This window comes from Callorhinus ursinus, unplaced genomic scaffold, assembly GCF_003265705.2.
Source record: "Callorhinus ursinus isolate GAN/ISIS: 27379988/994484 unplaced genomic scaffold, GSC_fseal_2.0 scaffold27, whole genome shotgun sequence".
Taxonomy (NCBI): Eukaryota; Metazoa; Chordata; class Mammalia; order Carnivora; family Otariidae; genus Callorhinus; species Callorhinus ursinus.
In genome coordinates, this window is record NW_027397089.1 from 17,518,061 (window position 1) to 17,544,231 (window position 26,171).

Consider the following 26,171-nt stretch of genomic DNA (forward strand, 5'->3'; position numbering starts at 1 on the left):
TTCAGGAGTAGCAAAAGTGGGTGTACTAGAAACCCAGAATATATTACATTGTAGATGCGTAATCAATATAGTAGCACGACCAGCAGAAGAGTTGTCTCCTGTCTGTCCCCTCACATCCCTTCTACTAGTGCCACACTGAGGAGGAGAAATGGAGGTCGTAGCCTGACATTCTGCTCGTCATTCCCAGCTGAAAAACAAGTGAGGCTGTGCTGATGGAGTGTGTTCACTGACAGGAATCAGAGAACCTAGCCACACTAGGAAAGGCTTGTGTGATGAGAATGTAGATCCAAGGAGCAGAGGGGGCCACATTGCATCTGTTTTAAATGGCATCCCAAACAGTTGACAACTGGCTCTACCTTCTGCCTCCCTGCGTCAGCAAGAACTTGCATCTCTAGTGTTTTACTTTTCTCTATTCAAAATTATCTTATTTCTCTCCAGCTTCCACCTAGAAGGAAAGTAGGTTCTTAATCATGAGGCTCCTGGCAATCAGTTAGGTTTTCTGGAAAAGCAATGCTATAGACAAAGAAAACTATGTGATCAGTAAAGCTTTCATGAATACAAATTATGATTTAAGTAAAAATCCAAGTGTTTAAAGACCATGTTTCCTATCTAGAAGTCATAAAGTAGATTTTCTTTTATATTTAATGCTATTCAGACACTTAAAAAATAATTGTTAATGAATATATCTAAGCAATTATTTTTTGAGTACCAGAAAGATGTTCAACACTGCAAAAGAATGGCCTGAAAATAACTCTTAAGATAATTATATGTACAGTAAAACACTTAATATAAATTGTACAGCAACCTTTGAAACTTAAAAAGTCACAAAATGTTCAAGAACAGTTTTCATCCACCAAGGTAACTAATTAATCTTGTAAGACTAAAACAGAGATGAGCTAAAACACCTGGTAGTAAAATAACCTACAAGAGATAAGACACACACATTTTGGTCAATAGTATTTGAAGTTTTAGAGAATCATAGCCTAAAAACAAAAAACATAAAAGCCTACAGCTGCCATAAGTATCTCCAGAATTTTTCTGTTATAAACAACCCCCCAGACAGAGAAAACAGAGATTATAGATTATGTGATTCCTCCCCAAACAGTGTCTATAGATTTAGAGATTGCTTTTCTCATAGATATTATGATTAACAGCTCTACAAAAGAAAGAAAAATTCCAATTTCTTTTAAGTGATGTTCCTTCTACCATCCTTCCTGTGCAAAAACAAGCAAATAAGAAAAATAAATTATTGCCCAGATGCAAGATTTTCAGGATCCACTTCATAAGGCAGAGTCACAGACACTGTGGCCTTGGCCCAAATATTTCATTCTCTCACCCTAAAACTCTTGATAGTGTGAGGCATGTACTCCACAAACCAAGTTTAGGAGAGCAAGTCAGGGCTGAGGAACTGAAGAGGTTAAAATAGGGCTCTCGATACAGGACACAAACAATATTTCCAAGTGCGACACTGAACACACTATGCTGAAAAACGTCACAGAAGAAGCACCTTTGGGGTTGTGTCTGATGGCGCTCCAGTATGGAATGGGTTTCCAATAACTAGTAAACTCAGCTCTAGGTCCTGAGCTCAAAGAAATGGAAGATTCTTGAAAGAGGCGGAATCTGATACCATTTCCAAGTCACTGGTAATATATTAAGGTAAATATATGTAGCAGAGAGAGGTCATAAAAAAAGTAAAAAATGAACACCTCTGTATTTACAGAGCATGGAACGCATTTAATTTTCAAAACCTGTTCAATAAGATTTATGAGATGATGAACCCCTTCTGGTGAATGCTTTCTTTAAAGAACTGTTTAAAGAAATGCAACTTAAGATGTCAACTTTAATATCATCATGAAAAATACTGTATTACAGGTCCTTATCAAGGGAATAATACTCCCAGACAATGAAAACACCAAATATATAAGTCACAGGCCATTATAGCTCTAAAGGATTGTAGAAATCATTAAGTTTTATCCTCTCATTGGTAGCTTATTTAAATGGAGGCAGAAAGAAGTGAAGTGTTTGCCCAAGGACTAGGTATAAATTAGCAAAATTACAAAGACTAAAATCCAAGTCTTTGAGAGTTCTACTTCATTTACTCAATACATGTACTATCATGGTTACTTCCCTTGATAACACACTATCAGCACCAGAAGGAGAAGGAAAGAGAAGAAACCGCAGCTGGTATGGAGGGATTCATCTGGGATGATCAATTTACATACATTATCTAACTGAATCCCCACTATAAAGTGGATGCCATTATTCTTATTTTACAGAGAAGGAACGGAAGACACAGAGAAGTAACTTGCCTAAGAGAAAACAGCTACTAATTAATGGTAGCGCCCAGATTCCAACCAAGGTCTGTCTGATGCAAAGATGTGCTTTCAACCCTCTAGTCTCCCAGAGTTATGCTCCCTTCCCACTCCACAGTATATTTGTTCTGGGTCAGCTCTGGGTCTGACCACCTCCAGTCATGACTGGCTTATATGCTGGCTGGCTGGCTGGCTGAGTGCCCCCATCTCTCTCCTAGTCCAGCCCAGCCTTCCCAGGGAGATGAAAGCCAACCTCTTCCTAAAAGCCTAAGAGGTAGAGGTACTCTCTGGCTAAACTTGCCGCAGTAACTCTTTATCCCTTAAGCCTTCTGCTACAGCTAACTGCAGATCCAGGCTAAATAAATAGAAACACATAGGAAATGCTATTTGTACTAATTAACCAACATATAAATTCAACAATGCTTCAAATACCCTGCATCAAACTATGTGGAACCAAGAACAAGGAGTATGTTTTAAAAAAAAAAACAAAAAACAGACGCTCCAAGTCATAGATTCTCTACGACTATAGGATGGTGTGGGGGCAGGGGTGCTATCAAAATCACCTGGAGCAATTTTTGCAGCCCAGGAGTCTATTTCCCTCACCTCCAACACCCAGTTCTAATAGTACCTACACTCAGGGAGGGAAAGGCTAGCTTCTGGGAGAAGAGGAGCGGGGGCAAGTAATTTGAAAACATTTGTCAGGGAATTCTGAGAACCAGCAATATATTATATGCCCTATCCAGTTACAACTACAGTCCCAAGGGATGAGTTAGATGGTGTAGATGGTGTCCATTTCTGTGCCCGAATAGAAAAGACTGAGGAAAGTACAGGCAGGGAACGACAGGGTGCCATAACGAGCAAATCAGGATCTGGTGGTAAAAAGCTTACCAACAAAGGGCCAGGTGAAACAACAATAACAAAAATGTTTGAATAAAAAGGTATATGAAGTCAAAAGGCACAACGGCCTGAACTGTTAGCCAGGGGATGGGTCATCTCGGAGATTTCCACAGCTCAGGCAGCATCACTGTGCTCCAGCATAATGCAGTTACCGATATCACGGTTCTGAAATTAAACTGTATTTAAGAGAAAGCATTCAAGTCAAATATCTTTTAATGGATTTCTTTCTAAAATGGCTAGATTCTCTGACTGGATCAAGAGTCACTGTTCTACTTATGTAAAAATGATGCATGAGGGGCGCCTGGGTGGCTCAGTTGATTAAGCATCTGCATTCAGCTCAGGTCATGATCTTGGGGTCCTGGGATCCAGCCCTGCAGCAGGCTCCAAGCTCATCAGGGAGTCTGCTTCTCCCTCTCCCTCTGCCCCTCCCCCCTGCTTGTGCTTAATTCTCTCTCACTCACTCTCTCTCTCAAATAAAAAAATAAAATCTTTTAAAAAATTATAAAATGATGCATGAAAAGCAACATGGTTTAGCGGGGAAATAGAGCACGAGTTCCAGAGTCAACAGATGTAGGTTCCGGTGCTCAAGAGGTTTTGTAGTCTCCAGCACAAGGAATGTGGCTGAAATAGGTGAGGACAGGGAGAGTATGCAGAGTCTGAGGAGAAATTTGAGAGTTTGCTGGGACAGGACCTGAGGACCACCAACACTTCAGGGATGATAGAGGAGGTAGAGGAGCTTGCAAACAAGACACAGGGACGCAGGAGTAATCAGAAACATGGAAGAAAACCTGAAAAATTTAGGGTCACGGACAGCATGACAAGAGAGTGTTTCCAGAAGGAGGACAGTGCACTGTTTCAAATGCTGAATGGTAAAGCTAAACAAACAACTGAAGAATATTCCCTGGACACAGGAAAATAAGAGGTCATTAGCATCTTGGTTAGTACAGATTCAAGAGAAACAAGTAAATATGACTCTTTTAAGAACTTTAGCCACGAAGGGAAGAACAGAAAGGAGACTTAGCTGGGGATGAGGGGCAATGTTGGCATGTGAGTTTTTTTTAAATGGAGAAGAAAAGCTTACATATGTTTAGATGCTGACGGGAATGAGCTAGTAGAGACAAAGATTAAAGGCACAGCAGAAAAGAATGGCCGACAAACGGAGTAAGGCCTCTGAAAATGCGGGAGGAAATGGGAGCCACTGCACAGCGGAGGGACTGGACTGAGGAGAAAGGGAGGAACAAAGGAAGGCAGACCCTGCTGCAAGGACCCTGAGGGAGTTCCTGCCTAATGGTGTCTGTTTTCTCTGAGAAGTAGCAGCTAGGTCTTCCGCTAAGAGGGAACGGGCCTCAAGGTGAACAGAAGAATTAGAAGCTTGAGGAGAGCAGAGATTTTAAACTGTCATCAGGGAGAATTCAAGAGGAGTACAAGTCCCCCCTCCAGTCTCCTCTTTGAGCTCACCCTGGAAACTGTGGACTCTGTGGCCATGAGAAATGATTAGGATACACTCTGAATGGCCAGCTTTAAAAATAGGATTCTTTCTTTTGTGCTTCAACCAGTGCCCTACACACCTCAGTGCACAGAGGAGAGGGACCTGGATTTGAATGTGTATTAACGTGATAGACATTTCTGTCAGCACATTCCAAGAAATCAATTTTAGGCTCATATTTTAGTAAACAGCTAATATGAAAACATAACACTGAAAAATATAATATGTAATCAAATTGAGGCAAATTAAGACAAAATACTGCAGTGAAAAAAGGCTTCAGTTATTGCAGGTTTCTATTCAGAATTAAATTTCTAGTATTAAATGTTCTTTTTCAATTTGTTTTGGGTCAAGAGGTTATTAACACCATAAAAAAGTTAATAGAAAAGTAGGGTCTAGGACAAAGATGTGTTATTACATTTTGCATGAATGCCTGTTATTAGGAAATAATCAGTTCCTAAAAACAACCATTCCTAGTTCATTAAGGGACAGACAATTACATCAAAACCCATCTCCTATTATATTTTATTTACCAATTAGTATTCTAGAGACAAGAACACAAGTTATAATAGAAACTATACTTCTATGTCTACAACTGTTTAATAAAAGACATAAAGGGCAGGGCGCCTGGGTGGCTCAGTCATTAAGCGTCTGCCCTTGGCTCAGGTCATGATCCCAGGGTCCTGGGATCGAGCCCTGCATCGGGCTCCCCGCTTAGCAGGGCTCGACAGGAGGCCTGCTTCTCCCCCTCTCACTCCCCCTGCTTGTGTTCCTGCTCTCGCTGTGTCTCTGTCAGATAAATAAATAAAATCTTAAAAAAAAAAAAGACATAAAGGGCATATAATTTTTTTAATCTAAATCACATAGTTTATTTCCAAATTTTTTTCAATATTATGCATATTCATTTTTTTCCCTCTTACTCTGGCCTGAAATCCTAACTGAAATCTGTAACTAGAAGGAAACAAGAATCAATATATAGGGATAAGGGACAGCTATTTAAAACATGCCCTTTAAGAATGATTGCAATTGGCCAAAGCTCACATGAACCATAAAAAAAAAGAACAAAAATCAAAAGCACAAAAAGATATTTATGAACAGTCAAGAATTTAAACAGGGTAAGGATTAAAAATGTTGATGAGTATAATTGGGAGTATGGGGCAATAGGAATGGCCTTAACATTTTTTTCTAGATCATTCAGAACTGTGGTATCAGTGACTGTGATGCTCTTCAAGCTGCTGAAATCTCTGAGGTGACCCACCCCACAGTTAACAGTGCTCTGCCTTTTGACTTCCTATTTCTTTTTGAGTATTTGTGTTATTGTTGTTTCACAAGGCCCTTTGCTATTAAGCTTTTTACCGTCAGACCCCATTGAGCTCCTTATGGCACACTGCCCTTCCGTGCTAGAACTCCCCTTAGTCCTTTCCATCTGGGCACAGAAATGCACACCATCTAACTTACTAAGAATGTATGGGAACGTAGTTAATATTCTAAGCTAAAAGACTACATTTTCCGGCCTCACTTGCAGCCAAGATGGCCACGTAACTCAGTCTGAGCCAAGGAGGTAGAAGGAAAAATGCTGTGGGAGGTTTTTAGAATAGGACAGCCCTTCTTTCCTGTTATTTGGGAGATGGGTGGAAAGGCAGGAGCATCAGAAGCCACCTTAGACAATGGAGTGCCCTTAAGTATGAGGGTAGAAGCCACACACTTTAGAAGTGGAAGATCAAAGTAGCATAAGTCACCAAGGTCTTTGTGGGACTGCCACAGTACCCCTGAAATACCTACCTCCAGGCTTTATTTTCTCATACAAAGAAAATCCCAGAGTTCCGGGATCGAGCCCCATATTGGGCTCTCTGCTCAGCAGGGAGTCGGCTTCTCCCTCTGCTCCTCACCCTGCTCGTGCTCTCTGTCTCTCTCTCACTCTCCGTCTCTCTCTCAAATAAATAAATAAATAAAATTTTTAAAAAAAGATATCCATGAAATACTGGCAAGTCCAATAAGTAGATTAAGAAAAAATACATTAAGTATAATCCTACTTTTTATTTAAACTTTTAAAAAGGGTGTCTGTCAGTTGCATGTGTATATATGAAGACAAAAAAGTCTGAAAACTTGTGCATTATACTGTTATTGAGGCTATTTCTAGTGGATAAGATTATGTAGAACATCTACTTCCTTTATTACTGGTTAGAATTTTTGTTTTTAACAGCGAGCAGGTATAACCTCTGTAATTAGAATAAAATATGCCACGTATTTGATATTCACATATCTAAAGAGACAACATATTATTCTGGCTTTATCTTATGATTTTATTAAAAATTTTTGGTTGAACTACTTTTATAATGATATTTTCAAAGTAGAAAATTATACTTATTTTAGCTATCAACAATCTCTAATATACAAAATATATTTAAGGCACAGGTCAAATCTATTTTTTTAATATCTAATTATAAAAACAATAGCTTGTTACTGAAATGGGTTATGTTTTATCATAATTGGTGGGATAGTAAATCATGAATCTCAAAGGTAAATATAAAAGAGTATCCATAGGAATTATGTGTAAGAACAGTAGGAGTGAAAACAGACTTAGCATACTCATTACTAATCCCACATTCTCAAAATCCACAAAGATTAACATTAAAAAAGGGAAGTTTCCTCCACCTATTAAAATAAACTTTGCATAAATGACTTGCCTAGAGTGATTTACGTATTGAGCAATAAAATAGTAGAGAATAGAATAAAAATTAGTAATCTACTGCATAGAAATAACCACTCACCTAAGCACTCAAAGGGATCTAAAAAGTTCATGCAGGCAACTGCTTAGGATTTATGAGGGGAACAAGCCATGAGCAACCCCTGCCGTGTTTTCTCTGAAATTCACCCTCTAATCTGGTAACTTGTAACCTAGAACAATGACTTCCAAAACATGCTGCCTCTTTTCCAATCCTCACCATTTGATTCATGCAGGTAAAACTTAGTCTCCCTTTTAGGTAAGGACCTGCACATACCTTCCCACTGGCCGGTCAGCACCAAGGTCCTGTTAATCACCACATCGATTTCCGTAGCTCCATCTTCCACAGCCAATCTGATCTCTTCCAATCGTGTTTTTAAATGAGTCTGTCCAGATGGAAAGCCAGTGGCCACTAGTAGAGAGAGAGAAAGGGAAGGAGGAAGGAAGGAAGGAAGGAATGAAGGAAGGAAGGAAGGAAGGAAGGAAGGAAGGAAGGAAGGAAGGAAGACAAATTTCATTTGGTAAGTATCTTAATAAGGAATTTCATACAAAAAAACAAAACAGCATTTTGACCAAAGCATTAATGACATTAAAGAGCTTCACGCCTACCTTACAAAGTGAAGTGCAAAGAAATAGAATGTTATCTCATATAGTATTGGTGTTAGGATGAATATTAGTATTTTATAGTTTGAAAAACCTGAAATTAAGTTTCTGCAGAGATGCTCATGAGCGGGCTTTAAGTAAATAGAAATTAAGAAAATATGTATCCTCACAGTGATAGTCATAAAATAGTAGCTATAGCCCTGTCTTGATGGACACTGGTTAATTATTGATCCTACTCTTAATTAAGTTGGTTACCACTGTATTCTTGATTTAATCACTCACATTTATAGCTACTGCAACCAAACTGCAATATAGGTTCTTCCCAATGCCTATCTTAAAATGAAGACCAAGCAGATGAGAATAAAGCGAAGCGATTGCAGGAAGGAAAAGGACCTAATATTGTCCACAAAATTGGGGCAGGGGCGAGTTGGGAAGAGCAAGGCCAAACACAAATTAAAAAAAAAGAAAGAAAATACACTACACTTCTGAAAAACCATTAACATTTTTCACACGTGCATCAAGTCCATTTCCATTACTAAATATAACCTTTTGTATTTCCTTGATGTTATTAAATTCCTTGGGTCTGCTATCTTAGAGGAAAGCATGTTTCCCTGTTGTATAAAAGAAAAGCTGAATTGAATGAGGCTGATGAAAAATTTAAGGTAGCTGCCAAACACTTTCGGAATCTTCACAAATAGCTTGTATATCAATACTATGAGTTTCTTTTGATCATTATCTTTTTAGACTCCTTTTTTAAAGAACCAAGATATTCCTCTTAACATCTTCTAAAAGTACAATCTAATTTTATATCTATCCATCCAGACACACTCACATACACTCACACACTCACCTACACAGAAGTTTTAAAGACTCTTTTTTCTTTCATGCCCAGTCCTGTTGAGTCTATCTTAAGTGAGTAACTCCTGAACATACTCTCTTGTCCTTACCTCCCCGGCTTTGGGCTGGCACTCCTCACACCTCTCACTTGGACAGTGATAAGTCTCCCTAACTCCCTGTCACTCCACTCTACTGGATCCACGACCACCCGCGTAACTTACTACATCATGCAGCAGATCATGACATGCCTTTGCTGAAAATCCTGCAGTATCCTCCCCAAAACCAGAATAGAGCCCAAATGCCACCACCGGGCCATTTTCCCCTATGTGATCTGGCCCCGATCTACCTTCCCAGCTTTAACTCCCAGAGCCCCCTTCCACCCCCCACTTCATCCCAATTCAGATCCAACAACGACAAACCACTTGTGGTTCCCTCAATGTGCTTCTGTGCCTTCACACAGGCTAATTCCTCTGTCTAAATGCCATTCCCTGTCTCACCAACACCGTCAACTCCCCCTTCCCCTTTGAGACCCCCAGCAGTTATCATCTTCCCTGTGAAGAATTCCCTTACTCTCTTGAGTGTCACCAACCTCTGCAAAATAAATCAATCCCTGCTCCGAGTTATAACTGTACCTTCTGCGTATCTTTATTGTCATCTTTTACATATAAATTACTACATATCCTGCATTATGACGTTTTAAACTTGCTTACTCCTCCTAAACAAGTTAAGTTTCCTTAAGGACGGGATAAGGTTCTATTTTCTTGGGAATGAATGTGGTCTGCTACTTCGGAGGCAAGCAGATATGGAGAGAATGAGTAAACAGAAATCATTAAATATATAAAGCTAACTCAAATCATAGTATAAAACTGTATATAAAACCCCCAGGTGTCTGAGTTGAAGAACTGGAAACAGGTTGAGAGACAAGAGCAAAAGCCAAAACAATTTTACCGGAAGCCACTGGGATGGTACAGCCCGAGGCCTTCAGTGCTTTAACTGCATCACACACCCGCGCGGGGTAGACACAAACAGCAGCCGTCGTAAGGCCTGTGACGAAAGAAGTCGTAACAGCCTGCTTTATGGGAAGTTCAATTTGAACAATAGGCTTTTAATTATTTACACCACCACCCTGGCAGAAATCAGAACGAGAGGAGAAATAATTCCTCTATGACATTGCACTGAATGAAAAAGTTTTGACTCCCCAACATTCCCTTCCAGTTCTTGACAATAGGGACCTTTTTCTCCTTGTTCAAGACACAGACTAAAATAACTGTGATGCACTGGTCTTGGAGGTCAATATAATGCCACTTTTTTAAGATTCCTAAGCGGTAAATTTAATGGTCTTGACTCAATGAGAATATTGTATTTCATGTAGGTAACAAAATCCAGATTTGTACAGCTAACAGACAGTGGATAAAAAAAGTGGATGAGAACCTGACAGGGTAGTATAGCAAAATGACATTTAACTGATCTTATTCCCTCTCTTGCAAGAAATAATACAATCTGGATCTGGAGCCCTCACTTGGAGGAATAAGCTCTTAAATTTAAAAAAATCAAATAAAAATCAAACAGCCACTATAAAACAAAGCAAGAACATAGACTCCTATGAAGTTGCTACTTTCAACAATGCCTATACATAGGTGGTGTTTTTACTGTCAACCCAAAAGACACATAATAAATATTTTTCAAAAGCTGTGGAGTTGTTTAGGTCTATAAATTATCTTCAAATTATTTGGGATAAAATACCTGCACTGGGCCAATGCAACATCTCCAGTTGCATATTCATTACTGACAGGCACTCGGGAATCATGAAGCATCCCTCCATCGAAAGATGTGGCTCCTAAAATCAGCCCAGTGAGTACCATGACACATGGTCTTGGAAACACCCTTTAGCCTTCCAGACCTCGGTTTCCTCGTTTAGGAATAGGGGATCAACTCTCAAAGGTCTCCTCCATTCCTAAGATGTTAAGATTCTAAACTTATGGCAACTTTAGAAAGTCCTTTCTTTCATGTATACTAAGAGAGTGAATATAACTTTTTTTCAAAAGATTTAACCTAATATACGAGCATGCAATATTCCCCATTTGCATTTTATTCTCAAAAGTATTTCATTTACTCATAGAAAATACTTTATGTATGAGATGTGATTATTAAGTAATGAGACTGGCTTTTGCACATGTGGCTAGGGAATGAGAATCAGTATTTTAGAGTCACTAGATAGAAAATTTCCCACACTGAAGAACTGGAAAGAAAAATAAAGAAACTCTCTACCAAAAACTTTAATCCAGGATGGAAAGAACTGACCTAAAAATGAGACTCAGATTCTCTCCCTGCTGTTTTTCAAAGAATCTCAATTATTTGTCTATGTACACAATTCTACCATGGATTTTACTGCTGTTATCATTTTAGCAACTGCATCTTCTCTTAAGTCCTCTTAGTGATTAGTAAAGAGGTAAACACAGACAGATTAGACACAATGATGTTACCTTTATCATGCATATTTAAACTTTTTAAGAGATCTTCCCGGATTGGATACTTGGCTTTATAACAGAGCCTTTGAATGCTGGAAGATGTGTCATCGCCTGAAAGTGTAGTAAGATCTATAAAGGTAACGGCTTTCAGGAGCCAAGCAGCCTGGTTTAAAGAAAATAAAAACAAGATTAAAAAAAAATTCATCTCCAACCCACTCAGTTAGTAGAAAATCATTAGACAAACGTGGGTGCTAAAATCTGACCTCTACCCTGTTCTAAGGCATGTCCTTCTCACATGTGATATAAACATTGCTCAAGAGTGACCAACAAGATGAACACTGCATAGAACAAAATAAAAGAGGGATACAAAGTAGCCTTAAAAATTACTTTTCCCGGGTGCCTGGGTGGTGCAGTCAGTTAAGAGTCCAACTCTTGATTTCCACTCAGGTCATGATCTCAGGGTTGTGAGACTGAGCCCCACGTTGGGCTCTGGGCTCAGCACGAAGTCTGCTTGAGATTCTCCCTCTCTCCTCCACTTTCCCTGTGCATGTTCTCTCTCCCCCAGATAAATAGAATCTTTAAAAAAAAATTATTTTTTTCCTTCCATAGCTATCCCAAAGTGAAATCCCTAATAGATCAAGCCTCCCTACACCAGACCTCTCCATCTCCTCCACTAGGGGCCCCTGATGGCTACCAGATGACAGAACCTGGGAAGAAGAGGGTCTCTATCTGATATTTTACCTCCAGCCTTGGGATCTGGGATGAAACTCTTTAAAAAAGAGTCTCTAATTTTGTTGTTGTTGTTGTTTTTCGCTTTAATCCAACTCCATTTCTAAAACAATATTCATGGTTCATAACTCATTCTGATGAATTTCCTCTTATCTTTCAATCGGAGTATTTCCAAGGATGAGCAAAACGTAAAATGTCATCCTAAAGGATTCAATCACACTATTTTGCCTCACTTGTGAAATGAACTCTGAATTCCTTTTAGTCCTGTGATGCACAGCACATCTTTGGTCAGTATACACTGAAGGCTATGCTGACCACAAGTACCCTATGAAACATCACTTTTTGAGTTTTGGAAAATGATTTATGAAAATTAATAGTAAGGTAAACACAATGGTCAAAGGAGGTCAACTCTTATGCCTAAGGGCCTCAACAGCAGACACACCAGGTTTAGATGTTATGGTTTAAAAATTAAAATAAAAGACAACCAAAGAAGGTATGTCTAAGGAACTGAATAAATGTGTTGAGGAAATATGCCATTTAATTCACTCATGAATAAAGATGCCTCAAATTCATTTGCAGCTTTGCCACTCAAGAGTGATAAGATTTTTAACTTGTTTGGATAAATGTGTTATCTTTCTCCAACCCATCATCATCATATATGAATTATTAAAAAAAGTCATGGACAGCTGCAATCTTTTAAGTTTAGATGCATCTTGAGTGAAATTCAATATTGTGGCCTTGAGGGAAGAGACCAGGCATTGTAAACTACAGGAATAGAATGCTCAAGAAGAAACCTTACTTGCCACTCCTTTTTCACGGTTCTGCGAGCCTGGATTTGTTCAGCACGCCTCAGAACTGCGGGTTGATTCACTTGTATTTTGGAGATCCAGCTAAGGTCTAAAGGGGAAAGAGGAACACTTATTAAATATATTCACCTATTTTACGTGGTCCTTGAAAGGATATATCATTTTGCATCAAAGCTCTTTTTAAAACCTATGCTTCTCTTTTGCACAATTACAAATAAAGAACCTTGTTGAAAGAAACCCAGCCCTGAAAAGGCATTCTTCATGTGAAATCAAGTACATTTGGAACTGGAAGAACTTGTATTGATTCATTACATAGATATGTCTAACAGGGGAGGAAAATGCTATATTACTTGTGCCACATGCCTCACTTCTGACAGCAAAGACTTATTTGTAAGTGCCCAGTCCAGGAGAACAAATGATTAATAAATACTTAAGTGAATTAATGTTGGGGCTTAAAGGAATCCTTAATCACTACTCCCCTTACTGATAAGATTTATATCTACTAGATGCTGATATGATATGATATGATATGATATGATATGATATGATATGATATAGCCCATGCTTTCCTCAAAAGGGACTTTTCCAGAATGTATTAGAAGTTACAACATTGATAGAACAGAAGTTAGAAAAAGGGAAAGAAAAAAAAACAAAAACCAAGGTGTTCAAAATTCTGGGAGACGTCTCTATTGCTTCTGTTTTAAAAGGCTCTTCCCTACCCCGATCCTACCCTCCATCTCTCTGAGTTAACTACTGTAATTTCTATTTTAAACCCAGCCTACACCTTAGCTTTTGTGAAAACACTGCCAGATCCCCAGATAGAGCTAACATCTGGATACAGCTGTACTATAAAACTTGGATTTAGTTCATCAAGGAGTCGTGGTAAAATGGTCTCCTGTCCTTACTATATTGTGAGTCACAATCTTATCTTTGAGTGACTAACACCAAACACAGGGTGTATCTCAATTGTATTTCAGTTTTATCCACCAACACTCTATCACAACAGTGTCTTCACAGTAAATTGAGCACTTACCCATTTACCTTCTATAACTAACTTCATTTTTATATCCCTCTAGCACCTTCTTAGAAGAGCCTTAAAAAACTACTGTGGAAAAGGAAATATGCCCCAATTATCCACGATGTTCCTTTCTGCAGTTTCAGTTACCCGTGGTCAACTGCAGTCCAAAAACAGATGATCCTCCTTCTGAGGCATCAGAGGGTCATCATAACAGCCTAACACTACGTCACAATGCCTACATCACCTGATTTCCTTTCATCAGACAGGCATTTTACCATCTCGCATCATCACAAGGGTGACTATAATACGATAACATATCCTGAGAAAGATCACATTCACATAACTTTTATTATACCATATTGTTATAACTCTTCTATTTTATTATTAGTTACTATTGTTAATCTCTTACTGTGCCTAATTTATAAATTCAAACTTATTACAGGTGTATATGAATAGGAAAAAATATAGTATATATATAGGTAGGGTCCAGTACTGTCCAGAGTCTCAGGCATCCCCTGGGGCTGGTCTTGGAACACAGGTAAGAGGAGACTACCAAACACAGTTCTCTATAACGTGGGGGGGAAACCGCTGATTGCATACTGCACTATGTAACCAAACTAATGGTGGCTCAGATGGTCGGGCCTCTGCCTCCGGCTCGGGTCGTGGTCTCAGGGTCCTGGGATCGAGCCCCGCATCGGGCTCCCTGCTTGGCGGGGAGCCTGCTTCTCCCTCTCCCTCTACTGTTCCCCCTGCTTGTGCTCTCTCGCTCTCTGTCAAATAGATATATGGGATCTTTGAAAAAAAAAACTAATAATAATAATACAGTATTTGCATCCACCACAAAAATAAGACCAAGTATCTACAAAAGACATTCTCTCTCATTTCCAATTGATTCTTATCAATATTAATATTATAGAAATTCCAAGTCAGAGTCTGAGTGATTATGCTTATTTAAATACCACTGAAAAAGGAGCAGAGTCTGGGTGCTTTTTTTTTTCCTAATTAAATTATTTTGTTAGCTGAACTCATTTAACAAAACAGTTTTATCATTTCAATCCATCTGCTCCTCCAAGACACTGTATGGTTTCCTGCTCATCTGCTGAGCCAACATCACAGAATCTAAGGTCAAGCAAATGGTATCTGCCTCTTCTTCCCCAGCCAAAGATGGGTTCTAGGTAAAGCCCAAAGCAATAAGATAGACTCATCCTAATTTATAAGACCTACAAGAACCCCTCTCCACCCAAAGGCAGGGGAGATTCTTTTTTATATATATATAAAAAAAAAAACAACCTGTTAATGGTGATTAGGTTTATGGTAAACATCATTTCAGACAATCAATGAGGCAGAGTTGTGTGAAATACAAGGCTCACCACCAAGCAACTGTTGACAGTGGCCAAAAGAGGGAAGCCTGTGCTGGTGGGGCAAGGCTCTGGGGGGCAGTCCTTTATCCATCATATGACCCTTCCTGGATGCCCCTCCCCACATCCTCTCTACTCCCCACCCACACGACCACCATAGGAAGCCTGGCTACTGGAGAGACACCTCTGGCAATCCCAAGACTTCACTACCTGGCTCCCTTTGCCCTCATAGGACCCCTCTTCTCCATTTCTGACCCTCCAGCCCTGGGGTACAGCCTTTCTAAACTACCAGAAGTTCACTGGCAATTATGTCACGTTCTGTCTCTGGACCTGTGCATGCTGGTTATTCCTTCTGCCCTTTGTTATCTTGCCAACAGAGTGAATTCCCACCCAACCTTTAAGACTTAGTTCAAATGCCACCTTCTCTGTGAACTTCCTCTGAACCATACAGGTTGAGCTATTTCTTTGCTTCTATGCACTCAATGTAACTTTATAGTCTACCTTTAGTGAAGGCCCCTTATTCTGAATGCACTAATTTGTCAAAATGTTTCAGTCCCAACAGATTTTTAAAACTCCAAGCAAAGTGCCTGACACGTGGGTGGCATTCAATAAATAAAATGAGTAGTTCCCCGAGCCCAGAAATGATCAAATTCTGGGCAATATCTTTCCCAACTGCTTTTTCTAAAAAAAAAACTTTTAGTGTTTACGTCCCTCCCTGCCAGCTTTATTGAAGTATAACTGACAAAAAGTGTTATGTTTAAGATATACATCTTGATGTTTTGAAATACATCTACATGGTGAAACAATCACCACAATGAAGCTAATTAACGTATCTATCATTTCACACATTTCCCTTTTTTTTTTTCCTTTTCTGAGTGGGTTGAGAACATTTAGGATCTACTCTATCAGCAGATTTCAACCAAACAATACAGTATTGTTAACAATAGTCACATTGGGGGTGTTTGGATGGCCCAGTCGGTTGAGAGTCCAACTCTAGATTTCGGCTCAGGTCATGATCTCAGGGTCATGGGATCGAGCCCTGAGTTAGGTTCTGCACTCAGCACGGAGTCTGCTTGTCCCTCTCCCTCTGCTCCTCCAGGCTCACTTCCTCTCTCTCTCTCTCCCTAATAAGTAAAGAAGATCTTTAAAAAAAACAAACAAACATAAAACAATAGTCATGATGCTATACACTGTATCTCTGGAACTTATTCACCTTGAATGATGGAACTCTGCACCCCAACCGCTTCTGATTAAAGAACTTGTGGATCTCGACAAGAGAAGCTGGGACTGAAGCACGAACAGAATACCTGAGGGCATCCACCTTAAAAACTAATTTTTAGTACAATTCCCCACCAAAGGTTAGAACCCACGAGGCCTGCTCTCACACTTCTCAGACACCACTTGCCAGAGGTCCCTGCGAACCACCTCCTGGAGGATGTAATAGGATTACTCTTCTTGCAATATCAGCCTCCACTGTCAAAAATATCATTAGCGGTCATAAAATTATCCGGCCCCATATTTAATCCAGCCACAGAATTTGCCTCTGTGACCTCCCATGGTAATGAATTATATAAGTGACTATCTCATTTTATTAGCACTTAATTTGCTACTCTTTAATTTCATCAAATAACCCCTGTTCTCATATTATGGGGTCTGGGGAAAAGAAAGGACTGATTGGCCTTTGTTATGTCCTTCATAATTTTTAATATTTTATTCGAGTACCCTTTAGCATCTCCTTTCCAGGAGAAGTGATTCTAATGCACACAATCTCATCAGTACCATAGAATCTTCTCTTACAGGGGCCAAGAGGTGTTTCAAGTACACATGCCTTTGGGGAGAAGAGACATGAAGCCATAATTGGAAGGCGATAATACTCTTTTCTCAAAACTCTCCCATGAAAAATATCCTATTGTGTCTCTTAGTATGTCATTTGGGTGGATTTCGGGCCCTTCTGTCAGTTATAAATTTGTTCTCAAATACTCTTCTCACAATTTTTTATTATTATTATTTTTCCTATGTCTCAGTGGAGACAAATCACTTCCCTACAAATCCACCACGTGGTCTTTCTGCCACGTCCATTGATGCTTCCATGGATGTTCTCGCGCTTCTTCACAATATACCTAAAACACGAACACCAAACGATAACTCTGTGAAAGGAGGTTTATTTTGTATTTTGATTTTACCTTTGTTCCTAATGGAGAGAAATAAATTGTGATATGTTATTAGAGATTCTTTTCTCCCAAATTTGGGAAAAGAAAGATTAAATTTCCCATGTTTTCTCTTTTCATTCTTTCTATTTTCAATTCTAATTTGCAACTTCCCAGGAATCAGCCACAAATTCCCATATGTGCAAGTGCCCAGCATAGAAATAGTTGCTCAATACGTCCCTTGCATCATAGTACATTTATTTTTTACCTCAGACACTGAAACCAGTGAAATATCAACTTGATCATGTCTAGTCTTTCAATCTTAGCCTTGGAAAAGGTTAGCTTGGCTAGAAAAAAGAGCCCTGGACGTCAGTGCATGCCTGATCCATTCAGGCTCAGAAGATACTCAACTTCTATAAATGAGCAGATTCAGCCTTCTCCAGTTCCTAACCAAAGACACAAGACTGGGAGCTTCATCCTTACTAACAGGTAGAAACTAGAATTTGTTTTCTTCCCAAAGTCTAGTCTACCACCCAATAAGCCCCGGGTGAGCTCTCTAGGACACCCATGCCCCCAGTGGACACGAGCCAACTCTTCTAACATTCTACCGTGTAAGCCCAATCCTTAGAACCCAGAGAGATGGTCTAGAAACAAAGACACCAACAACTTGACAGCATATATTGCCACTGCTCACAGAGCCTTAACTATGACATCTCCCCACAGCTACTCTGACCCTAATCTCCAACTCCCATCCCACATACATTCTCCATCCCTAACCATTCTTTAGGATATCAATCCAAGTCCAGGTGAGTGATGAGTTTACTACACCCTCTAAAATACTTCAATGTAGATTTCTGGCACCAAGCTAAAGGCCAACGTGACCTGCTCACTTATTCCTTTGGTACCAACCTTGAATATTCTCTGCTTACACTCCTCTTCCCTTTGGCTGTCATTTCCAGTATGTCTTGTGTCCACAGCCACACGGATTATAACATTCTCTCAGTACACATCATCACAGTGGAACAGAGTCTGGGTTCACATCACAAGATACGTGTGCTCTTGGACCTGGCTTCACACAGTAGCATCACGTGGGGATTTTAAGGTCTCCCTCCTTTCTCTAATCCTTCATCCCTCCTTGAGAGATTAGCCCTTTCCCAGCTATTACTGCTCTTTACTAATCAATTTCTGTCGATTACTCTCCTTCTCGATCATCAGCTCATGTCTGTAGGTTGATCAAGGCACTAGGAGAACCTAGTCACTTATTCAACATCAACATACTGTTTGGTGCAGTCCCCAGGTTACCTATTTTTGTTCCACGCGTTCCCAGGATGCCCTTCACCACTCAGTCACCAGCCTCCACGGTTCAGCAGCAGGTGGTAGCAGCAGTTACGCAGCTAGAGAGCCACGAGCCCTCAGTAGAGTGAGGCGCCCATGTGCAAGTCCTACCGCCTCTGCATTTAGCCTTTCTGGTGTGCAGGCTCCGTGCAACAGAATGTGAGAAACACGGTGGCCTGAAATAGGTAGCTGCTGTCCAGACAAAGCTCAGGGAGTAACGCCACCAACTGGGGGAGTTGAATTATAGAAAATATAAGCGAACATATGGGGACAAAGAGCAATCAATGCATTTAACCAACATCTCCAACTGGTCCCACTGGTCACATCAGTCAGGAATCTTTCAGTTAAAAATGATGAAAACTGACTTTGATGATTGGACCAAAACGGGAAGGATGGTAAAAACCCAGATAACTGAGAAGAGATTAGAAGAACAAGCTCAGACAACAGACAGGAACCGAAGACAACAGTACAGAGACACAGCTAGAACCACAAGGCCAGCATTGATCAGCAACAGCCTGGCTGAGATTTCACAGCAGCAGCTGCAGACAACACCACTGCCGTTACCCCAACTCACTCAGAGCCTCAAGTTCCACAGGAAAGCATCCGAAGCCTGACCTAGGCATGCCTGTGAGGGGCAGGGAAGAGGGAAGATCCACGCCTTCCTCTGTAGCGCCTCCAACCTGATCCACATACTATAGATAGAATGACCCAACACTAAGAGGACACGTGTTAGTTGCTGCCCAGCCAGAAAAATGACAAATTTCTATTACAATGAGCATGAGTTTGGAACGTGCTAGATGGGTTAGCTTCTCTTGGAGATGCATAAAGCATTGGGCACATTAGACTCTATGACAAAGTCCCACAGGAAAGAAATCTCTCGAATGGCCTTTGATTCGGCATTTCTCAAACACTTGACCACAAATGGCTTTTTCCCTGGAACATATGCTCACCACACTGGCTGGACAGTAAGTCAAGTTCAGAGAAAGGGAAGGTCAGAGTAGGCTCATCCACTTGGCTAAAAAAAACTCTTAGATCAAGTGGAGATGTGCAATTGATGCTAAAGCAGAGGTTCTCAGTCTGGAGACATCTTTGGTGCCACTTGCACCTAGTGGGGTGGAGGCCAGGTAAACATCCTACAATGTACAAGACAGTCTCTTAGTAGTGTAAGTGCCTGATACTAAGTTTTCTAATTGTAGTGTAAGTGCCTGACCTTAAGCTTTTGATTGCTAAGGCATCCATTTCAAAACACATCCATCCATAGGATGCCTGGGTGGCTCAGTCGGTTAAGCGTCTGCCCTCGGCTCAGGTCATGATCCCAGGGTCCTGGGATCGAGTCCTGCCCACATCGGGCTCCCTGCTCCGCGAGGAGCCTGCTTCTCCCTCTGCCTCCCTCTCTCTCTCTGTCTCTCATGTATAAATAAATTAAAATCTTTAAAAACAACAAAAGACATCCATCCTGAATAAACATATGGCCAGTCGTATAACACAGCTACTAACAAACCAACCAACAAGGAACTAGACAGCTCCCACACATGAAGGTTCCTCTTTCAGAAAGCCCTGGGTAACCTAGATAACTGCCTGCTCGAGTGACCCTGCTTCTCCTTTGCATGCCCCAATCCCTGCTCTTTTGCTTTAAATTAGCCAATAAAGAGTTAGCCCACAAAACCCTAGACATCCCACCCTCAGACCCTAATAAGACTCAGGTCATTGCTTATGTGTGCATACTGGCTCTTTCTACCAGAAACCTCACCATACCCAAGCCCAGCCCTTGGGTATGTCATGCACTCTCCAGGACTTGTGAGTGATAAATCCTGATCCTCAGAGATCCCTGATGGTTTTTACTGAACTGTGTGTTCTGCAGTCATAATAAGAACCTGAAGAGACGGACCACCCATAAGTAGGAGCCCCGGTAGGGGAATTGTCAGTTCTATGGAATTTGCCACAAGTGATGTGCCCAAGTGAGCACCGCAGGCATTCCTAACCAAGGGTGCTACCATCAACAGGCTCAGGACCAATAGAACAGTCCAGTAATAGAGACTTAACTGGCCCCCAATGTCAACAGTGCCACAGCTGAGAAACCCTACCCAAAGGATGGGCAGGATTCAGGAAAAATAAAAAGGAAGCACTGAAGGTTTATGGGAAACAGGAGTGTCAGATACAGAGGCAAGCTGGCTCTATTTGATTCACTGTGGCTTATCTGTAAAGCTTCTTAAGTACCAGGCTAAGAGTCTAGATCTGTGCTACCCGATCAGTAGCCACTGGCCACATGTGGCCATCTGAGCATTTGAAATGTGGAACAATCCAATTTGAGATGTGCTTTAAGTGTGAAGTACTCAGCAGATTTCAAAGATTTAATACAAAAAAAGGACACAAAGTATCTCTAATTATGTTTTTTGGTTTTGGGTTTTTTTTAAGCCCAGCATGGTGCCCAATGCGGGGCTTGAACTCACAACCCTGAGATCAAGACCTGAGCTGAGATCAAATCAGATGCTCAACCAACTGGGCCACCCAGGTGCCCCTCTGTAATTACATTTTGATATTGATTATACACCAAAAATTTAATATCTGGGACACATGTGGTTAAATAAAAAGTACTAAAATTATTTTCACCTGTTTCTTTTTTCCTTTTATAATGTGCACCCTAGAAGATCTTAAATTGCTTTTGTTGCATATTATATTTCTATTAGACAGCACTGGGCTAGACTTTACCCTGTAAGTGATCAGAGCCACTGAAGATTTCCAAATTGGGCTGTTAACAGAATTGAAGAAGTATTTTCTAAAAATAATCAGCATACAGAATATGTCCCATAGAAATGCTTACACAAATATGGAAGTGCAATATGAAAAGGTATTTATGGTAGTATTGTTGTAAGTGACACCAAGATCCATGACTGCTTCAAATATAGCAGATCCATAATATAGAATATGACCTGCTATTAAAAAGAATGAGATAGATCAGTAAATACTGTCATGGAAACCGATTATGATACTTTACTCAGTGAAAACAAGTAGCCTGCACAGCTGTGATTTTCTAAAATAAAAATGTTTGGGCCCCTGGGTGGCTCAGTTGGTTAAGCGACTGCCTTCGGCTCAGGTCATGATCCTAGAGTCCCGGGATCAAGTCCCACATCGGGCTCCCTGCTCGGCGGGGAGTCTGCTTCTCCCTCTGACCCTCTTCCCTCTCGTGCTTTCTATCTCTCATTCTCTCTCTCTCTGAAATAAATAAATAAAATTTAAAAAATAAAAAAATAAAATAAAATAAAAATGTTTATAAAAACAAAAATACAAGTATAAAACATATATCTGTTGGTACCTGTGCAAAAAAATAAAAGAATATATACCAAATTGATAGAAGAGTTTCTCTTCAGAGCTAGAATTACGTAAGATTTCTACTTTCTCATGTTATACAGTTCCATAGCACTGAAAATTTTTACGCATAAGAGTATGCATTACCTTATTGAACACTAAACACAAAATATACTTAACTCTTTTCAATTGAGAGGCATTGCCAAGTAGAAGTGTGCAAGACAGGTAGAAAGACACTACAGTAGGTAAACCAGCAAGATGGCTGTTGCTATGGTCCAGGCATCAGCATCGTACAACGCCTCCCTGGGGCATTTCACACCCCAAACCCGTCATGACCAAACTCTGCCACTGAGTCCTTCCACGAATCCAGTATGACTCAGCTGCATGATGCCAGGCAGAAATGATAACCTCTGAACGCCACCATTATTGCTCCCATAGAAAAGATCACTAAAACATTAGCACCCGGGCCACCAGAGAGAACCTGATTAGTATATAAATCCTAGATGATATAAAGATCATACCTGAGTGAGACGGGCCCTCACTGGCCCACCCAGACCAATGCCCTTCCCCATAGATAAGGAGTTTATGGAGTCAAAGGTCCAGACTTTCCCCGAGATCACATTCTCTTTCCAGTCTAAGTGCAAGGTGTGCAGGACCCCAGAATTCCCAGATCAAATGGCATTAGGTCTGCTCCCAGAGTCTATAGGGGTCTCTCCGACCCAAAGTCCGTACCTTAAACTTAAGATATAAGACAGGTTAGGGACTTTGCTCCTAGAAAGTGTGGTCAATACACATCTGTCTATGAATTACATTTATTCATTCATTCAACTAATAAAAAAAAAAAGGGATACATATGATGATGCCAGCACTGCCCTAGGCTCAGGGGGTTCAGCAGTGAATGAAAAACCAAAATCCTTACTTTCACAAAGCTTCTTCTCATGAAATGAGACAAATAAACATGTAAATATATGTCGAATCTATTACACAATATATGTGGGCTACACTGAAAAGTTACATAGGATAAGAGAATGGATAGTGGCAGGATGGGGGGCAGGGTCAGGGAGTCTCCTATAAGAAAACAACTGAGCAGAGTCCCATATAAAATAAGGAAGTGAGGGGCACCTGGGTGGCTCAGCTGGATAAGCATCTGCCTTCAGCTCGGGTCACAATCCCGGGATCCTGGGATCAAGCCCCACGTGAAGCTCCCTGCTCAGTGGGGAGCCTGCTTCTCCCTCAGCCTCTGCCCCTCCCCATCCCGTGTGCTCTCTCTCTCTCTCCAATAAATAAATAAAATCTTTAAAACAAAAAATAAGGAGGGGTGCCTGGGTGGGCTCAGATGCTTGAGTGTCTGCCTTGGGCTCGGGTCATGATCCCAGGGTCCAGGGATCGAGCCCCGCATAGGGCTCCTTGCTCAACAGGGAGTCTGCTTCTCCCTCTGCCTGCCACTCCCCCTGCTTGTGCTCTCTCTCTCTCTCTTTCTGACAAATAAATAAAATCTTGAAAGAAAGAAAGAAAGAAAGAAAGAAAGAAAGAAAGAAAGAAAGAAAGAAAGAAAGAAAGAAAGAAGAAAAGAAAGGAAAGAAAGAAAGAAAAAGGAAGGAAGGAAGGAAGGAAGGAAGAAAAACGGCTGACTCCTTCCAGTCTTGGGGTGGTAGAAGTATGCAATGCTCTTTGTCTCTGCAGTCATTTGAAGTTACGAGCCAGTTGTGCCCTGGCCCAGGCCCAAGCCCACCGAAGACACAGACACACCATGCCCCCAGTCAGTAGGGCGTGAGAAGTATGACAACCTATAGGTAAGGTGAATAAGCAGTATGAAAATCTAGATTCCTAGAGGGGAACTAATTGAAAGCAATGCTTTTGTCATTTTCATATTCTATAAATCTAAACCTATTTAGGGTTACCCTTTTCATTTTGGAAAAAAAAAATCTATTAGCAACAATGAGCTCCAAAAAAGGATGCTTAATGAAATATTAAATTCTGAATTTCCATTTCTCAGAAAAGTTGATGATCTGTAATTTGCACAAAATGCTTTTCAACATCTATCACGTGCCAAAATAGCTCTACAGAGATATCACTGACTCCAAGACCCAAATCTGCTAACAAGCATCTTTATACACTGCAAAAATTAGCAGTTATGTTAAGAAGCCTGCGCTTAAAGATGGCAATTTAACACAGCCTCAGAAGACACAGTGACAGAAAGCTCTGAAGCAAGACTTACCAGTCAGATAAAATGAGTATGGATGGTCCCCATTTTACGATGGTTCGATTGACAATTTTTCAGTTCTATGATGGTGTAAAAGCAATATGCATTCAGTAGAAACCAACTTCCAATTTGGAATTTTGACCTTTTTCCAGGCTATCAACATGTGGTAGGATCCTCCCTCGGAATGCTGGGCAGCAGCAGCCACAGCTCCCGGCCGGCCATGTGGTCACAAGGGGAAACCACCGATCCAGTGACAACCATCCTGTACCCACAACAACCAGTCTGTTTCTCACCGTCAGTACAGTATTTAATATATTCCATGTGCTACTCAACACTTTACTATAAACTAGGCTTTGTGCTAGATGATCCTGCCCACTTGCTAAGGTAAGTGTTCTGAGCATGTTTAAAGTAGACTAGGCAAAGCTATGATGTTCGGTGGGTGACTGTATTAAATGCACTTTTGACTTATAATATGTTCAACTTATGATGGGTTTATCAGGACATGACCCCACCATAGGTCGAGGAAGATCTGTCCTCTAAATACAGTTCATTTTTACATCCAAATTTCCTAGTATATATATAGAAAGTAAAGAAATAGTTATTAATTTGTTGGCCCCAGAAGCAGAATTTCACAACTAGAAAATACCAGTTTTAAATCAGAGGCACAGGTGCTTCAAAGAGAAAATCTGATAGATTAACTCAAATATTGGCTCATTTTAAAAATCTAATTTATCGGGGCGCCTGGGTGGCTCAGGTGGTTAAAAATCTAATTTATCAAATCAAAGAAAAATTTTATTTTTTTAATTTTTTTTAAAGATTTTATTTATTCATTTGACATAGAGAGAGAAAGAGAGTGCGCACAAGCAGGGGGGAGTGGCAGACAGAGGGAGAAGCAGGCTCCCCGCTGTGCAGGGGTAGCCTGATGTGGGACTCGATCCCAGGACCCCGGGATCATGACCTGAGCCGAAGGCAGTCGCTTAAGCAACTGAGCCACCCAGGTGCCCAAAGAAAAATTTAAGAAGTCTATTTTGTTGAAAGTAAAACATCTGACATCATTTTGACTGCCCCCATAAATTCAGTTAAATAGGCTGGTGTTGAACATATAATTGTTTGATTTTGCAATGATAACATGGATACAAATTTTGTTGGAATACAGTATCATGATAAAAACAAATTTCTTATTAAGAAGCCTACAGAGCAGAAATATACTTGGATATGGTTGTGATAGACAAATAATTTATAATTTCATCCAAATAAGCTGCCATATTGTAACGAAGTGCAAGCTGTAGCTGTCAAATTTTAAATATTTTATATATACACAGAATAAGTGAACTACCTGATCTTTGTGAGAAAGCTGATGTTTAATTAAAAATAAATACTTCTTCCTGGCAGTACGTACTATCTCTTTACTGATCATCATCAGCTGAATATTAGAAACATCTGACTCTTGGAAGAACCATTTTGTCAATCTAAGCTGATGTACAACTAATCCTGAACTATTTTGTAAATCAGACCTTTAAAGTTGGCTTTTTTTTTTTCAAAATCAGTTGAAAATCTTTTTTAAAAAAAACCTGTTAAGTAAATAAAACACCAAAAGCCTCCAGCTTTTGAAACTTCATGAACCACAATTACTGATGACAACTGTTTGTAAACATTGCAAACAAGAAGACACTAAAATGTATCCCTACAGAAGTAAAGACAAGATTTCAACAAATTAAATGAGGAGGGCATTTCAACCAGTAAACAAGGCATAGTTTCAAAATTCTAAAATTGCACTTTGGAATACCACAACTTATGTTTTGACTATCTACTGCTGTAAAACAAATCACCACAGAATGTCATGGCTAAAATCAACAACCCCTTTATTATTTCTCCTGATTCTGTGGGTTGAGTGGGACTGGAACATGCAATAGAGCTTCACTCACATACCCAAGTGCCTTAGAG

At 40.2% G+C, this 26,171-nt stretch overlaps 1 protein-coding gene across 2 annotated transcripts in view; it reads right to left on the minus strand.

Annotated features, from left to right (window-relative positions):
- Positions 1 to 26,171, minus strand: part of DERA (deoxyribose-phosphate aldolase) — a 117,137-nt gene that overhangs the window by 53,243 nt on the left and 37,723 nt on the right. Inside the window, exons 2-5 of one of the 2 annotated variants that reach the window (XM_025879806.2) lie at positions 12,854 to 12,951; positions 11,341 to 11,488; positions 9,806 to 9,901; positions 7,695 to 7,829 (exon numbers count right to left, since the gene is read on the minus strand). In XM_025879806.2, coding sequence (XP_025735591.1) covers positions 7,695 to 7,829; positions 9,806 to 9,901; positions 11,341 to 11,488; positions 12,854 to 12,951 — 477 coding nt within the window. The remainder of the gene's footprint in view (positions 1 to 7,694; positions 7,830 to 9,805; positions 9,902 to 11,340; positions 11,489 to 12,853; positions 12,952 to 26,171) is intronic. The other variant, XM_073877928.1, reaches the window with a different exon arrangement.